Here is a 17124-nt window from a genome sequence, read left to right as displayed (position 1 = left end):
CCGTAGCGCCCCGCGCTGCGCTGTTTGTTTGTCAGCCCCGTCCCACGGCGGTGCAGAAACACGCGTCAGCACGGAGCGCAGAGAACAACCGCCGCCGTCCCATCCCCACCGTGCCCCGCTAACCGCGTTCCTCGGGAAACAACTCTGAACACCTCCACGTGTTGTGAAGCCTTCAGGGTCCTCCACGCCGCGTCCATCCGTGCGCTGGTTGCGAGGTCACGTCAGCGATCTCTGAAACAGCTTTAAACGCTGTGGCTGCTCGTGCAGGAGCAGCTCCTGAGTTCGTTCAGCTTTTAACGTGTGGAAACATTTGGGTGGGAGCCCTGGGATTTGGCTCAGCTGTGGGTGTCCGTCTGCTATCCCTGCCGTGCCGTCACAACGTGTGGGATTTGCAGAGCGGGGCTGCAGGAGCTCAGCGCTGCTCAAACACACAGCTTGGTTGCCTTTGAAGTTCCAAGCCGGAATAAATCTGTCTCGGCCAAAAATGCTACGGGTTCTTTGTACCTGAAAAGAGATGTTACACAGATCTGTTCAGCCTTTCAAGCACCCAACAGATCAGCACTTTGCTGCAGAAAGGAGAGTGCTTACGAGCACAAAAGGGTTTTTGGGAATGACCTATTGCAAAAAACATCTCACATTCACAATAATTTTGTCAGGCTCGTGTAAGAACATAAGAACATAACCTTTTCTTACCTGTTCTTTTTGTGACTGCTTCTTTTGTTAAATATCCTGCCTCACCTTTAGAAAAACCTCTTTTCTGCTGTAACGCCGAGCTGCAGCTGTCAGAGCTCCCTGCTCATCAGTCAGCTGTTTGTTCAGGGGTGCACAGATACAGAAAACAGGGCACCTCACGTATCTCCGTGCATCCCAGCAGGATTTCATTACAACCCTCATTCCTGGCTGACTGTGTCTAAAGCTGCCCAGCCATAGCTTCCTGTTCTGCTGACCCCCCTCCCCCAGCACTGAACGTGTTCCCCTCATGTCTAACCTGAATTTTACCTGTCATTATCTTTTATTTCTAGCTCCCCACTGCAGTGGACTTGAAGAAAGGCTTCATTTATGCTCTAAGACTGCACCTCTGCATGTGCATTCCCCTAATTTGTTTTGAGGAATGGTTCTGGTTTTCGTAGCATCCATCGCTGTACGCCGACCTCCCATTGTTTGCTCCATTTCTTTCTCCAGTGCAGCATCTGCACAGGGCAGTGCATTGAGCGGAGGCTTTATCAGTGCTGAGCAGAGCAGAAAGATTGCAGAGGATGCCAGCTTCCAGCTGCCCCAGCAGGCCTTCTTCACAAGTGCACAGCAGTTGTTGAGTCCCCTGTCGTTTATGACCTGGCATAACCCCAGATCCTTTTCTGTCGAGCAGGTACCTAATTACAAGTTGATTACTAATAGCTTGTAATTTGCAGTTAATAGCACGTAAATGTAGTTGAGAGCTTGACCATGCCAAACTGTGCCCAATTTTCAGTGATTTTTGAAGAATTTGCTTAAATCTAGTTCTAGTCTCCAAAGAACTCACCTCTACCAGCTTGCATCACCTTTACATTTAGAAGGGTTTTCTGTATTTGCAATCCAGGTTTCTAATGAATATGTCATTAAGCCTCCCATGCCTATCTCGGCCTGTTATGACCAGACTCACTTTCTGCAGGGATTTCTCTGGGCCCTTAGGTTGTTTTCCATTTCTTTTGAATCCTATTCAGCCTTCCTATGGATCACAGCTCAGAGCTCTCTGCACAAGATTGGGAAGCTGGTCTTGCTCGGGTGCCAGTAATTTCTCCAAATACCACCGACAGACACGTGGCTGTATGGCAGGATGACTGGACAAGGTAATACTGCATGGTCTTCCAGCAACATTAGGATTTGATTTTCTAGGGGATGAACAACTTGGGATGACAGCACTGGTCAGTAAGTAGATTCTTTGCAGTGAGTTTTTAAACATTCCTGGCTCTTCAGAAGTTAGTAGAGAATGATCAGACTGCAGACTATGACATACAACTAACCCTCAATACATACAGTAAAACCATGTGCTAGAACAGAGCCTTCCATCCTGTGGTTAAATCTGCAGTTCCCTTTTACAATGCATGCTTGTCTAACTTACCATCTCCTATCATTTCTGAAGTACCTATCGCATCTGTGCTTAAAAGACAGCAGTTGCAAAAGGAACCCACAGGGAGACGACCCAGAGGACGTCTGAACAAACAGAGCAGGCTCTTCCCACAACTTTGAAGACTCTGCAGGTAACCTCCTGGGATTTACATTGCAGTTTGTTTTTCTGTCTTCTAGTGCCAAGGCCCCACTTTGAAAAGTCATCTTTGCATGGTGCTGGGAAGTGCATCTGGAATCTGCTCCTGACCAGTTGCCTCTCAGTAGAACTTCTGTGTCAGTTATAAGTAAGAAAATCATGACCAGTTCAGCTGCTCACTGTGGTTTGGATTTATACTGGACTGCATGAAGGAATATACCCTTCCATGAAGGGAATGCATCTTTGACCTTCTCCTCACTGCTTTTTACTGCGCATAACCAAAACCATAAACAAGGCTTTTACTCATCCTGAGAACTTACTATACCAGTTTTTGTGGGGAGCATAATCGTATGTAAACTTTTTGATTGTATTTTCAAGATTTTCAAGATTTTATTGCATGAGAAAACCTGTTATCACAGACTGTGTGATATCATTCACAAATGGTAATGCAATTGGCAAAAATCTTGGGGGCATTGTCTAAGCATAAATGTATGGTACAGGTAACAGTTCCCTGGTAGAGATTCACATATATTCTGGAAGAACCAAAATATCTGACCAAAATGTCTCAGTAACCCAACCTGTGCAAAAGCAAGCACTGACTCTCCAGGAATAATCTGTTAGAAAACTCTAGAGGTTCAATTAGCCTCATGAACGCTTTGCCTAGCAGAATACCAGATACACAGAAAACGAATGTAGATAATGAGCAGACTTGGACATTAAGAAACATACTGCATTGTGAATTATGCATCATTTTAACGAACTAAGCATTCATACACCATTTTTAAAAATAGTTACTGTGTAGCAGAAGTACTCCAACTGTGATCAATTGGATTGCTTCCAGTCCCTGGGTTATTTATCGGAGGTTCAGTGAGAACTGATGGGTTAAAGATGCTTTCTCTGCTCATTACCGTCTGAAAATATTATGTTTTTCATACAAGCAATTGCTGTAGATGCCCCAGGGAAGCAGTGTGATTGGGCTAGGAGGGCGTATTTCTCTTCTGTGAGAACATTTTGGAAAGCTGCTGTTCTGTATTTCCATGTTGTTTATATTAGGTTATACATGAATGATAACACACAGATTTTTTTTTCCCCTCAGTACTTCATGAAACAATCTGTAGGAAGCATAAGAACATGCTGTTTTCAAGCATTAAAAATAGTCGCTCATTTAAATTAGAAACAAACAAAATAGTTTCTCTTACCCCCAATAATTAACACTGGAGAATTAGCCTTGAGGTGGGCGCTGAGACTGCTTCTTTAGTGAAATGGAAACCGGAGAGCAAATTCCAGCAAGCAGCCATTTTATATATAGTGGCAGCTAAAAAGACAGCTATTTCTGCTCTTGGGGTGAATGGGTCTCCACCAAAAGCCAGCCTACCTGAATCCAACTCTGCTAAGAGATGCTGTAGGTCCATGACTGCTGCTCTGAGCATCCAGGCGTGGCAGTGCTGAAAACAGCAGCTTTTTCAAGGGGGCCTGGAAAAAACAAAGGGAGCAAAATGAGATGTGGTTAGTTGTACTTAACTTTAGCTACAACAAGATGTATCTTCCTGCAAGGGAATGAGAAAATTCTGCCCTGCAAGGTTTTATTACTTTGGTCATGTAGCTGTGATTACTTGTAGCATGCTCCATGGTCTGCGTGCTTAACGCTTGGGCTTGTGCTTGGTTTTAGCTATCAGCCTGTCTGTAAAACGGCTGCAAGCCATGCACTCTGATGCATGGTTTTTCTCACTGACCATCTAAACATTATGGCCAGCATGATGAGAGTTTGTCTGATCCTCCTTTGGATAAGAATCGTAGTCCAGCCACGCACACTTCAGTGTAAAGCAGGTAAGTCCTTTTCCTTCCAACAACGGCAGTGTTCCAGACAGTTTTACATCCAGGAATAAAACTGCACCTATCAGCAGAAAGAAGACAGCATAGAACATCGTTGGCAGCAGCCCTGGTCTCTGCTCTGGCACATCAAGAACATTAATGTTGGCATTTTTTGTGGGCAACTCAACAGGGAACATTTTGGAGCAAGCAGTTCAGGGCAGTTGGTGCGGGGGTTTTCTAACTCTTCAGGAGGCCGTTTCCCTAATGCAAAACACTTGCTTGAAAGTTGAACAAACGAGCATTAAAAGCTGCCTGGACATGGAAAATGAGGGAGGATGGGCTCTGAAGCACTCTAGAAATGGAAGGGAGTAGATTGATAATTTCACTGCATTGCTATTTATATGCTAACATTTCTCCCCAGCATGAGATCTTCATTTCCATAAGAGCTCCAGGAATCCCTTTTGCCTTGTCATTTTAAATTATCATTCTCATCCTTTCTATGTTTTCTTCCATTTATGCCTAATTCCTCTGTTCATCATACTTTTTTTTTTTCCTCTCGCATGTGTCTTCTTGTGGCTGTCAGCCTTCACGTAGACAGCCCCCACGTCATGCTGTTCTGCAGGTCCAGGTCAATAAGAAGGGATTGTTTGGCTGATCACTTATCGACCCTGCTCAGTACAGATGCCCAATTGTCTAAGGGATCCAACTGAAAAGCCTGAATCTAATTAATAAACCAAATGTAATGTGTTATTGTAATTATAAAGATGAAACCATTGTAAAAAAAACCACAACATTCTTAAGCTAAGTTTTAAGTAAACTCTTATTTGATGAAGTTTTGGTTGTTATTTAAATATATTTTTCAAATATCAGAAATGCTTTGAGAGAAACTATTGGGAGAATATTGAAATGAAATCCTTTTTTGTTTTCTTGTATTGCTCATTACATTACCTATAGGTATGGGCCTAAACAACTCACTGGATTACTGCACTAAGAATTTTTTTGTTTTCTTCCTTACAGTTCAGGTTTTCCCACCTGTTAACTTCACCCTTACAGTCTCTGCATTAGCACAAGTACTTCTAAGCTGGAAGCTAAGTCCTAATCAGGAACAAAAAAACTACACTATTAGATACGATGTGAAAATCTTAACTCCTGTGTTTGAAGAGGTAAGATAAAAATAAGTCCAGTGTGCTAAGAAAGCTGACTTCTTGTTGAGTTCAGCAAGGGAGCAGAAGGTGTGATGTATGTGATGGTTTCAAGTAACCACGTAGTGAGGCACTCAGCTAAAAGCCCATCTTTTGTAGGTCACTCTTCGCAGGTCCCTTAATTAAGCTTCTATCTTGTGTTGCTTATTTCATTATTATTCTTATTTTTAATTTTCAAGTATGATACAATGAAGACTCACAGTTTCCAAACAGCTGTACTTCACAATGGTTTCTCTGCACATGTCCGGACATTACTTTTCCATCAGGGTCTTCAGATGACAAGTGACTGGGTGACAGCAGAACTCCAGCCTCCACCGGGTAAGAAGAAATGAGAAAGAGGTCTGAATTTGCGTTCTGTACTGGTCTATGGAGAAGACATCAGAAGCTGACAGGTTTAATACTAAATAATACAGCATTTCTCGCTCTACCTGCTACAATGGTTTTACAAAATCATTTAATCCAGGCCTTTCTGTATGGCTCCAGAGCCTGGTAAACAGTCTGAAGATGCAACATAGGTAATCCATATAAAATATTCTAAACATTACTTGCTAAAGCTGAGATAACCTACTCCCATCCACTCAAGGATGGTAAAAGATGATACTGCCTGAATCCCACGGTGTACAGAAAGTGGTGCTGTGTGGTACAGCCTTACTGGTGATTTTTTGGAATCTCCATCCTTCCATAAATGGTAGAACCGTTTAATCAATACCAGGACTGGACAAAACCTAGATAAAGTGGACAAAAGACTGTAGTCAAAGTGTCTTACAAGTGTCAATTTCATGCAACTTCTCTAATAAGTCTTTATTTTCTTCCTGTCTTATAATTCTGTGTTTCTGTAGGTGCTGAAAATACAGCTGTCACTGATTTGTCCTGCGTTACTCACTTCACCATTTCTAGCACTGTTTCTCTCCATTGCACTTGGCTTCCTGGCAAAGGGGCACCAGAAGATACCAAGTACTTTCTATATTACAGGTTGGTGTCTTCTGCCATTTTACTCAACGCAAAATGTTTCTGAGAGCATTTCTCACATATGTTTTAATTTAGGTATGAGACCTACATGGAAGAATGCCAAGATTATATCAAAGACAAGTGGAACAGGAATATAGAGTGCAGATTCTCAGCGACTCATATTGTTCCCGGTGAGATTGATGAGCTCATTGTAATACACATTAATGGCTCCAGCAAGTATGCTGCAATCAAGCCTTTCCAGCAGTTATTTAACCAAAATGCCATTGGTGAGTAGAAACAAACAAATAAATAAACAATTAAATGAATAAAGTCCAGCAGAATTGTAAAAGGTTTGTGAGAGAATGCTATCAATCCAGAAAATAGCTGCTGATCATTTGATTTTTTTCCAGATTTCAGTAACTTTCCTGGTTAAAAAAAAAAAATAAAACAGTTTGAATCAGTCTGTGATTAATTTCATGACTTTGCAAAGAATAATTTAATAACTTTCTCCTTCAATAATCTAGTTTTTCTGATCTTATAAGTGGATTTTTAAAACTCTTTTCCTTTAATTATTTTGTGCAATACACCTATTCCTCTTTAATCATTACATTTTCTGCCTAAAATGTGAAATAACTTCAAAAAGTATAGGCTGTACTTGAACACTTGATCAATTTATAAGCTGTTTCAATTGCTAGTATTTAAACTTCTCTATATATAACTTACTGGTATGATTTTCTTTTCATAGAGAAGGTGAATGTTCCCAGAAATGTCACTGTATTCTTAGAGCAAAATGATCTCGTGGCCACATGGGAGAAGCCACTTTCTACTTTCCCTAAAGGCTGTTTTGAATACGAATTTTACCTCATCAACTTGAAGTCAGGTAACAAGCAGGTAATTGCTTCTCTGGTGCCTGAGCATTGCATTTCGTTCCTGACACTCACTGTCCTGTATAGATAGAGATTGCCTTCATGCAAGCTGGAGAAAAAGTCTTCATATTCATCCACATGGTACACATTTAAGATCATTTAAATTAAAATCTGCTATCAGTGCATTTTTGAAACTATGGACTGTTGGTGAAACTTGTGTCCCGTTTGTGACTAGGGTTCAACAAAGCCAAAACCTCAGCAGTTTTCATGTTGTACTTCCTTTTTGGACATCATTTATGCCTGCAACAAACTATCTCCAGGAGAGCTTGGAAAACAGAAGAAGGAAAAGGTTACTCACTTGTACTGTGTCTGGCTTCAGAAGGATGATGGTGGACAGTTCTCAAAATCCAGCAATAAGTGTCTTAAGAAAGAATCCAAAATAAAGCAAATTTCACAAGATTTGCTCTGAAATACTGATATATTAGGAGAGGAATGGCACCTGTAAAGACAGACAACTTTCTCCAAAGCATTGTGTGATGCTCATTGCTAGTCTACTAAAGAAGCTTTTTTTAAAAAAAAAAACAACACAATCTGTTTTCTAAATTTCCTAGTCTTAAATAATGTGTGACAGTATGCTCTCGTTTTTTAACAGGTATCAAAAACATATTCACATGACTTCAGATTACGGATTGATGTTACCTGCAGATATTCCATACAAATAAGAGCAAATCATTACATGTGTGCTGTAAATGGATTCTGGAGTGACTGGAGTGAAATTCTTTATATTGGTAAGGATTACATGCATCAGTCTTGTAATGAAGTAGTAATACATTGCTGGAAAGCACGTACTGCCCAAATCATCAGCTTGTGCAACACACTCCCTTAATTTTAATAGGAAACAGCAAAAATAGATGCTCCAAGATGCTAATGCTGGAAGTTACTGTGAGTGGTCACACCAGTTATTACCTTAGTAGAGCTACCTGAAATCTTAAAACAAAATAAACCAAACCACTGTAGTCTTTGGAATATGATAATTTGCCCCACTTTGTTCTGTGTTTCCTACTGAACATGACTTTTTTTCAGGGAGCAGCAGTTTTCTTATCATGGCACGTTATCAACTGTTTGTTCTTAGACATCCTGCTTTGCTGTTAACATCTTTTGAGTTTCTTCACTTCCTGGTTTTCACTAAAAAAAAAAGGCAAAAGAAAGTCTATTGTACTTCTCCCTTCCCTCTGTAGCAGCAGTCCTCTAGCTTTGTTAAGAATTAAAATCCAATTCTGAATCCTTTCCTTGGGCTGTGGTAATCAAACTCTGCAGTGCAGCCATGTGCTGCCAAAGTGGCATTGTTAAAGCTCACCTGGATTCCACCTTTCTCTAAGAGGTTGTTTAGAAGTGCTGTAGTCAAACAAAATACTCAAGGCATGTATGTGGGAGTACCCACTGCCAGGGCTCACAGTGTAACAGATGATTATGTCAAGTTTGGGGCTGGAAGGTATCACAGCACATCTGTGCTGTCCCAGTTCTGCTTTCCCAGCAATTCTGAAGAATCTGAGAGAAGCTCTCTGTCAACTGAAGCATTTCTGAAGCCATCTCTATCCTGCATCATGATGACAACTGGGGAACCAGGAAACATAATTGTTAATGACTCCTCTACTAAGAGGCAGCGAATACCAGAAATGAGAAATTCATTTAGTTGTTTAACGAGACAAAAAGGAAATTAGTCTTCCTTTTTTTTCAAAACAAACAAACAAACAAAAAAACCAAAAAACCAAACCAAGACTAAAATCTCAAATATATCCAAGAACAGGATCAACTTCTTCAGTTTATCTTAGGAAAGGGTATATTTAGAGGCTTGTTACAGTCCATTGACCCAGCAGAGGTTACTCCATTAATTGCTGGATTTCAGCACACATTTCAGCCATTCTGATCCACTCTGCTGCCAGTTTTCTGTGTGGCTCTGAGATTGGTTCGTTTATTCCCTCTCTGTCTCTCTTACATGTTGAAGACCAGCTGGATGAAGCTTTGAGCAACCTGGTCTAGTGACTGGGACCCCTACCTATGGCAAGGGGTTGGTACTAGGAGGTCTTCAAAGTCTCTGGGGAGCACCATCAACCTTCATAATATGGAAAAGACTTAGGACTCTTCTGGTTTTGGTTTGGGAAACAACACTTCCCAGCCTTTATGATGGCAGCCTTAACAAGATGTTTGCACTGGGCATAACCCAGCTGGGTTGACGGTAACACTTCTAATTTCTTGAAAGAAAAGTGGCAGCACTGCAGACTAAATAAACCATCCAAAATCAATAAATAAGCCATGTTTGCAGCTGGAGACTGGCTGAGGACTTCTGTCTCAGTGGCACGAAGGCCCAGGAATTGGTGCAAGCTCATTGCAGCACACATGCCGTGCTCCCGGTGCCTACTCTGAGACACCAGACTCAGCTCCTTGTTTCTTAGGAAGAAATCTGGCCCAAATGCAATACTGTTTATTTTCTAGTGCACCAATAAAACCAAGGTGTCTGCTGCTGGCCGATTTATGTCCTCTCAATTACCTGGTAATGGCAGTGCTGACATTTGATACAAAGGACTGGTAGTTATCAGAAGCACACACGGACTCAGCAACCTTTTGAAAATGCAGTTCAATGTAAATGTTTCTGTTGTATGGCATAATGTGGTACAAAGTAATGGTCCTGGTCACTAAGCATGCCTTTCTAAAATAAAAACGTTGACCTTGGTAGAAATACCTGTGCCTGCTCGCAGGCAAAGGCAATAGAGAAATCCTCCCAGAGGAAATGCATCAGCAACAGCTCACAGGAGAAACTGCAGGTTTCAATGTCTTTTTTACAGGCAAGTTTACGAAGGCAGAGAAATGCAGTTTCTGTGGAAAGGATGAACAGAAATGAAGAGCAGTTTAATGGAAAACAAACAGGTTGTGCCTGAGGCTACGAGCAAGCAGTGCCTCTGCTGCCTTGTGCATCTGGGGATGAGTTGTGACACAGGCTGGCATCCTGGCAGTGCTGCTGGGCCAGGCTGCTCTGCTTGGTGGCAATGCAGTGAAAGGAATGTATTGAGGAAGTCAGAATACATCAGCACAACAGAATCTATTCCTGAAGCTTTACATTTCATTTTTAATTTGAGATACCAAGTTGGCATAGTTTGCATGTTAAACTGTGATACGAATAGAAAACAGCTGATGAAACCTTTTGTAAAAGTATGCTTAAAATAATATCTGCACTAAAGTATATGTAATTTTTTTTTCCTGATACTCAGGAGAAAACAAACAGGAGAATCTTATAGTCTGGAGTCTTGCTGTGCTTTGTGTATCCACATGCTGTACGGTCACGCTTATTGCTATAGCATGCAAATCGTAAGTATTAATTTCTTCTAATTGCACTGTACCTAAGTATTGGTATTGAACAGATTTGGGGGTCATTAAAAGCTTTGGTTAATTTTTGGAAGGGATGCTTAGTTTTATATTCAAGCAAAAGTATGAATAAGGAAGAATCAGCCTCATTAATTATCAATATTCAGCCAAACTGGTGGGTTAAGAGGGTCATTCAATTTAATTTTAAAACAAAGAGAACCCCATATATCAAGAGAGAACATTTCCCTAAAAGGCTTTTTGTCCATATCTCATTTCCTCACTTAAATGGACATTACAGGGTTTATGACTTCCAGAGGGGCATTCTGTCTTTAACCTCAGTAAAACTGATGAGACCATCTTTCATGGCCAGAATGTACACGCAGTCCATGATTTCCTCATTGGCCAGCACAGGTACACACAGTGTTTGGCCCTGGGCAAGTAGTCTGAATGTCAAGAGTGTGATATGTGCTCTGATGAGGTAAAAATTCCAGTGCTTTTTTGAGGTTTCTGCTCCTTGTCACCCCTTGACAAGAACAGATGCATTGAAGTATTGGCTGTTGTGAGTTTTTAAGCTTATTTTTAAACACTACAGAGACTATGGATGCTAAAACAGCTTCCACATAGCCAAACTTCCAAAAACGTGCTGTGAAGAAACTCAGCTAGGTTGGATTTCTGTAGCAGTGACTGGTCAGGCTGTAAGTGATTAATTAAAGAATCAATGTAATTACAAGCTTTTTCCCTGAAACAAGCAGCAAGCAGCAATTTTCTGGTTCACAATAAACACAGTTCCCCTCAATTTAAGAGCCATCCTCAACTCGGCTAATTTCTTATTAATTTCTTTAGTGCATTTTGAATTAGTGGTCATTCTGATGCGTCCCCTGGCCACTTCTTTACCATGAATGAGCATCCTCTACACTTCCTCAGCTTCTGTCTCTGAACAACGCTTTCTCCTGGAGGAGATCCCCCAAGAGGATCACCCTGCATATCCTAAGATCATTGTGCCCATCCTGCCCTGCACCTGTTTCCCCTTCTTGTCTGCACCCCACACAGCCCATGGCCAGCAGCCCCCCAGCACCTACTGCAGGGGCGGCATTTGGAACAGGTCACAGAGAATCTCGGGAGCCACGCCGTTAGTAAAGGCACTCTAGCAAAATGTGAAATCAAGTATTTTATCCACCTCATCACAGAGGTTACAAGAGGGAAAAAGAACATACTCTCTTATTTTTGTTTATCTTTGGCCTTTTAAAGTCTCAGCCCATGGGAAAGTAGCAATTTTAGAAAGAAAGACGCAGCACAATGTCTGAAACAGAGTTAAGCTAGGAGGGGCCCACAGGGTGTTTTCAAAGCCTAATGGTCCAAGTGTTGCTAACAGCAAGGGCCATGGTCCTAGCCATATAAAGGCAAACACAGATGTCTAGATTACTTTTCTGTGACAGAATATTTAATCACTCAACCTTTCAGTGTCCTGCAAAAAAAGACCAGGACCATACTGAGAGCATCACTGTAAGCACCACAGCACTGCCCCATTGCAAGGACCCTTGCACTGAGGGGCATGCAGCCCCCATGAACCCAGGTGTGCTGACACCTCATTGCTGCTGGGCACTTGTGCGCCCATCCTTAAGTGTTTCCAGTCCAGAAGTGATGTGTAACTTATGCTTATTGATGACTCAATAAATGATTTTGGCACAGCTCCATCAAAATCTTTCATTGATAAACAGCACAACTACAAATCCACCAGTTCCAAAGAAAACCACATTATACAGCAGCAGTGTAAATCAAAACCACACTCAGATTGAGGTAAGAGCATGTTGCACCCCTGCTGCTGTTTCCCAAGCATGCTGGGAAGGTCTTTACTGCTGCTTTCCCAAATTCTGAATCTTTCCTGGCAGCAGCCTTCCCCCAGGTGCCTTTGACTGAGGCTGAACTGAACTTGGGCACCCCGAGGCAGGTGGCAGCGGGTCACTCAGCCTTCCCTCAGCTCCTTGAACACCATGTGCTGCTGGTGCTGTGGAACCAGTGTGGATAGAGCTAAACTTATTTCCAGTAGGCCAGGACGCAAAGGGTATTCTGGTTCTTCCAGATCCGGACCCCGCTAGAAGCTGGGGGAAGAGGCAGAGCACAAACCAGTCCTTTTTATGCCCACAGAAATGCCACCTCACAACAAAGGGCCTTTTCAGATCCCTCCATTTCTGCTGAGCACAATTGATTACTTACTGTTTTGAGATCACTTTGCTCTTCATGGTAGGAGCTGTGAAGATGAAGTGCCTGCACATTCCTTTCTTGGCTGCATGCCTTCCCAAGCCCCGGTCCATGCACAGCAGTGGCAGACATCCCATAACTTGCTCAGTCAGGTCTTGCTTTGCCAGCCGTGGTACTTCCCCTCCCTTCAGCAAATAATCAGTTCCCAATCAATGTCTCCTTAAAGGCAGCAGCCGCTCAGCCAGGAAGGTTTAGCTCCAAACTGATTGAAAATGCTTTGAGGAAGGGGGAGTGGGTGGGAGAGAGATGAGGATTTTTTTCTGTCTCAAAATGAAAGCTATGGAAAAGAGTAAGTTAGCAGCAGGAATTTATTTTAGACTCCCTGCTGAGGAGGAATAATAGGATAAAAGAAAACTTGACAGAAATCGGAGAGCTTTAGAAGGAAAGTCAAAGTAACCAAAGTGCTCAACGAACCAGAGATCAGCCAGAGCTTCACAGAACAAATGGGGTAGGGGAGCGGGGCTTGCTGCAGTGCCCAGGGCTCAGGTGCTGCAGGGCAGCCGTGCTCAGCCTCACCTCTGCTTTGTGGGCACCAGGCCGGTCCCCAGCAGGCTCTGCACGCTCCTTCTGAGCTAAGTCCTGTCACCTTCACTCTGGCCACATTCCAATTAAAATATGGCCCTGCTTGGACCTCTGGTAGACAAAGCCAGTGACTGAGATGTGTATTCTGTACTCTGAGCTGTGTCAGATACGAGGAAATGGTTGCACTGCAGCCCTTGCTACCACAAATGTACACCTGCTTGGGTCAGAATAAGGAATCTTAGAAGGCTGGAAAAGACGCGTAGGATCATCCAGTCTGACCATCAACTCATCACCACTAAATGCAGCAGCTTACAGGCAACCCACGCAATTTCTTGCAGTTGCTCTCCTGCCAAGACACAGATTATGTCCAGAAACTGCAATCTGAGCACAAGGCAGCCTGTCCTGAACACCCAAAGCAGGACTGCCCTCGGGCACAGCCCAGCCCTGCGCTGCTCCCCCAGTCAGGGCTGCTGGTGTCCGCAGGTCGGGCGCTTCCTCACCACACAGCAGTGCCCTCACAGCCCTTCGCCTCTGTTTCCCACAGACAACACATGTGGAGCAAACTGTTTCCGCCCATTCCGACGCCCAGGATCAAGTTCAGAGATCCCTTTCCAAATCACTATGAGGTAAAGTCATATTTTCATCGCTTTTGGTTTTTCTTAACCAATAGAGGGAACACTCGTGTGCTGTCCCTCCAGCCCTGCCTCCTGTGGCAGCAGCGCGACCAGGCACGGCGTGCCTTGGCAGGGACTGGAGCTCAGCTCCTGCAGAGCCGATTTGTTTTGTGAAACTGAACAGTGAGAGATGCTCATGTCCTACTGTTAAGCTGGTTTTAAGCCTTATTATGTTTGCTGTCGCTTTCCCGGTAAATACATTTGCCTTACAGATAAGATAAAACTCCTCATTGTCTGCTCAAGGAAGCGCTGCTCAGTAACTTGATTTTAATTTGTCCCCTCAGAATAGAGGTTTGATTTTTGGGGTATTATTCCATGGTCCGGTCAAGGAAACAGGCTTAAAAGATTAGCAAATGTTTGTTTTTAATTAAAGCCATGGGTGTAAAATAACATGACTTAGGGTATCACAAATAAGAATGTAAGAAAATGCAAATATTAACACTGCAGCCAGAAAATGGGAATGCACAGAGGTTGTTCTGTTCCCAGTGGCATCTCAGTGCTACCTGCAGTCCTGCTGTCCTTAAGGGCAGCTCAGGGTGAGCAGGAGGTCAGGGCAGAGCCCCGCTGCCTGCATGGGGTATGAGCTTGGAGCTGCTTGCTGTGAGCGCTCCGTTCCTAAATTAAAGTGTAAATTTGGTGAGGTGCTGACATTGCTGCCCCTGTGGGCTTCCCTGCAGCTCACAATGGCTCGCTGCCTAGGCATGGCTGGTTCAGTCAGTGCTGGAGCTCTGCTTGTCTTGCAGAGAGCACGCAGCTGCCCCAGCGAGATGTGGCTGGAGCCAGGCCTAGCCGAGGGCCTTCCCTGCAGCGCTCTGCACGACGACGTCTTCTGAGGCAGCCACGAGGCCACATGCGAAGAACTGCTTGGCTGTGGTTCCAGCATTGTTTGTTCATTCCTTTAGAACAATTGGTGTGAGTGGTCTGGAAAGAGCATGGCGGTGCCAATGGTGAGGTGACAGCCCCAACCCACAGACATGGTGCAAGAGGTTACCACATAAGGGGAAAACAGATAAAAAAGCAACACTTTCCTGGCACATTCTGATGCCTTTCCTCAACCCTATCTATAGAACACAGTCCTCAGTTATGCATAGCTAAGGAAGTTTGCCAAAGAGCTCCCTGTGGTTTTACCAAGGCTATTTGATACTAAAGGAGCTGGGCCCCTCCTCCATCTGTAATTCCAACTGCCTTTAGGTGAGTTTGAAAATCCAAGCCCAGTATTGCAGCTCATTCTTCTTACCCATCCAAGCAAGTTACCAGACCTGCCTGAAGCCACCCAAGCAGCTCTGGTCTGCCCTCACCAGCTGCTCTGCTCTTTGTATTCTGCCCATAGAGCCTCCTGCCCAGCCAGCTGCCCCAAGCACGTAAGCATGGAATACTAAGACAAAAAAACAACAAAACACTGAGCAATGAAGTTGTTTGGAAAGTGCCTAAACATAATGGAGTTCCCAGGTGCTAAAGACTAGAAATAATTATAATAAATGAGGCAGCTCTCATCTGGGTGAAATAGCATGGCTCCATCAAAATTAATGTAGCTCATTAATATAACAATGTTTGTGCCTCAAATGTCTCTACTGCTTGTGATTGGAATGGATTGGAGGTGCCCAGCTTTAACAGTCTGAAAATCAGTATTTCATTAGTAAAATCCTAAAAACGAGATGAAAGAGAATTTGTTTACTGTAATGTATTTCATTTATGTCACGGCTTCAAGTACTCTAATAAATAAGATTTCTAAATATAATTTCACTCCCATTAATGGAAAGGTACTGCAGAGATTAATGTAATACATTTCAGTGTAGTTTGCATTTGAGCTGTGCACTGTGACTGCTCTGCACTTGCAGTGAAAGCCTCCAGCTCTCAGAGCAACCAGTGCTTGGACAGGTATCCACATTTCTGCTAAAAGCTTCACGTTTAATAAATGGATATACAGATGGTATATATACACATCCAGGAGCTTGGCTAATACAATTTATATTGGAGAAATAAGAGAAAGTCACTCACCCTGTCCTGGGCTCACAAAATGAACTCCTGATGGAGCGGATCTCCAGAGAGATCCTTCCCCACTGGCAGTCAGCTCTTAAATAGGTCTAGGAGAGGTGCAGCCAGGCTCCACCCCTTCCTGCAGCACAGGTGAATTGCCTTCACCTGTGCTCCCGTGGCTGACTCATTGCTCGCCTCAGGTGATCAATCAAAGGTTCAGGCCGTGATTCAGCAGCCCCATACACTTCAGAAGTGGCAGATAAGCTTGGGATTTTCCATACTGCTGTGGGGATGCACGCCATGGGAAAACACCACAATCACAGTCTGGGTTTCTGTGCTTTTTCCCAAAGCTACGCTCAGGTGCCCCCCGCCAGGTGCCAAGCTCCCTACCTCCATCTGAGTGTCACCACTTCTCCTTCCCCATGCAATGTTCAGAATCACGGGCCTTGCCTGTCCTGCTGGTTGGGAGCTGATGAAACTGCCTGCCACGTGGCCGTGCTGAGTGCTGCACGGCCCTATGGTGGCATGAAGACATTAAAACATGAATTTTTAAATTACTACTAAGGCTGCATTCCAATGAAAAAGAAATCCTTTCAAAAACATGGCTATTTTCATTGTTTTAATAAATCTTTGTACCTTTCCCGTAGAAGATGGTGATTTTACAATTTCTTTCTAAAAACTGAATCGCATACTTTTGGTTTTAAGCATTACTGACGGGCGAAGTGCAGTGGGTTCCTCTGAAAAACCGAAGGAAACACCCAAGATTGGGTGGGCTCCAATCGCACAACTTACACTGTCACACTTAAAGAACACAATTAGAAACACAGAACGTTGCCACAATCCACAAAGACAAGAAGGAAGCGATGCCTTACCTGGGGGGAGGGAAGCGTTTGTTTTGTTTCTGATCCTTTCTTATATCTTGGTGAGACTCAGAGATGCCCAAGCTGCACTCCAACCACACCAGCCTGCATGGAAGCTTTGAAAGTTCAGGACTCTACAGAAATAGCTGCTCTCACTCTAATAGATTTACTCTGAAGCGGACTTCTCTGCGGCCCCCCAGGTGGGGAGGAGCCGGGTGGGCTCTGGGTGCTGACATTTGTAATTGAGGGTGCAAAGGGATGGGGTGGAGAAATGCTCCTGGCAGACAGGTATCTTTACAAATGACAGAATATTTATTAACAATACCTTTAAAAAAAGGTTACATCTGCTAGTTCACTGATAAATATCATTTACACTGGGGAGAAAACTACAGCTCTTTTTTT

The 17124-nt window shown here is 43.4% G+C and overlaps 2 protein-coding genes across 3 annotated transcripts in view; one reads left to right on the top strand and one right to left on the bottom strand.

Moving 5' to 3' along the window:
• TRNT1 (tRNA nucleotidyl transferase 1) overlaps positions 1 to 212 on the bottom strand; it is a 9373-nt gene extending 9161 nt beyond the window's left edge. For both annotated transcript variants that reach the window (XM_010718755.3, XM_010718754.2), the window contains exon 1: positions 153 to 212. In XM_010718755.3, the coding sequence (XP_010717057.1) occupies positions 153 to 197 (45 nt within the window). In that variant the 5' untranslated portion in view covers positions 198 to 212. The remainder of the gene's footprint in view (positions 1 to 152) is intronic.
• A 3-nt stretch (positions 213 to 215) lies between these two features.
• IL5RA (interleukin 5 receptor subunit alpha) lies at positions 216 to 15864 on the top strand. The gene is made up of 11 exons (XM_031555622.1): positions 216 to 1366; positions 1701 to 4069; positions 5072 to 5217; positions 5436 to 5574; positions 6096 to 6228; positions 6301 to 6491; positions 6950 to 7095; positions 7723 to 7858; positions 10337 to 10433; positions 13756 to 13837; positions 14629 to 15864. Exons 2-11 carry the CDS (start codon positions 3958 to 3960, stop codon positions 14716 to 14718), a joined length of 1272 nt encoding a protein of 423 aa, XP_031411482.1. The 5' UTR covers positions 216 to 1366; positions 1701 to 3957; the 3' UTR covers positions 14719 to 15864.
• Positions 15865 to 17124: the final 1260 nt, after the last annotated feature.

Source organism: Meleagris gallopavo, chromosome 14 (genome assembly GCF_000146605.3).
Source record: "Meleagris gallopavo isolate NT-WF06-2002-E0010 breed Aviagen turkey brand Nicholas breeding stock chromosome 14, Turkey_5.1, whole genome shotgun sequence".
In the NCBI taxonomy this organism is placed as follows: domain Eukaryota; kingdom Metazoa; phylum Chordata; class Aves; order Galliformes; family Phasianidae; genus Meleagris; species Meleagris gallopavo.
This window is presented reverse-complemented; position numbering and strand designations above follow the sequence as displayed.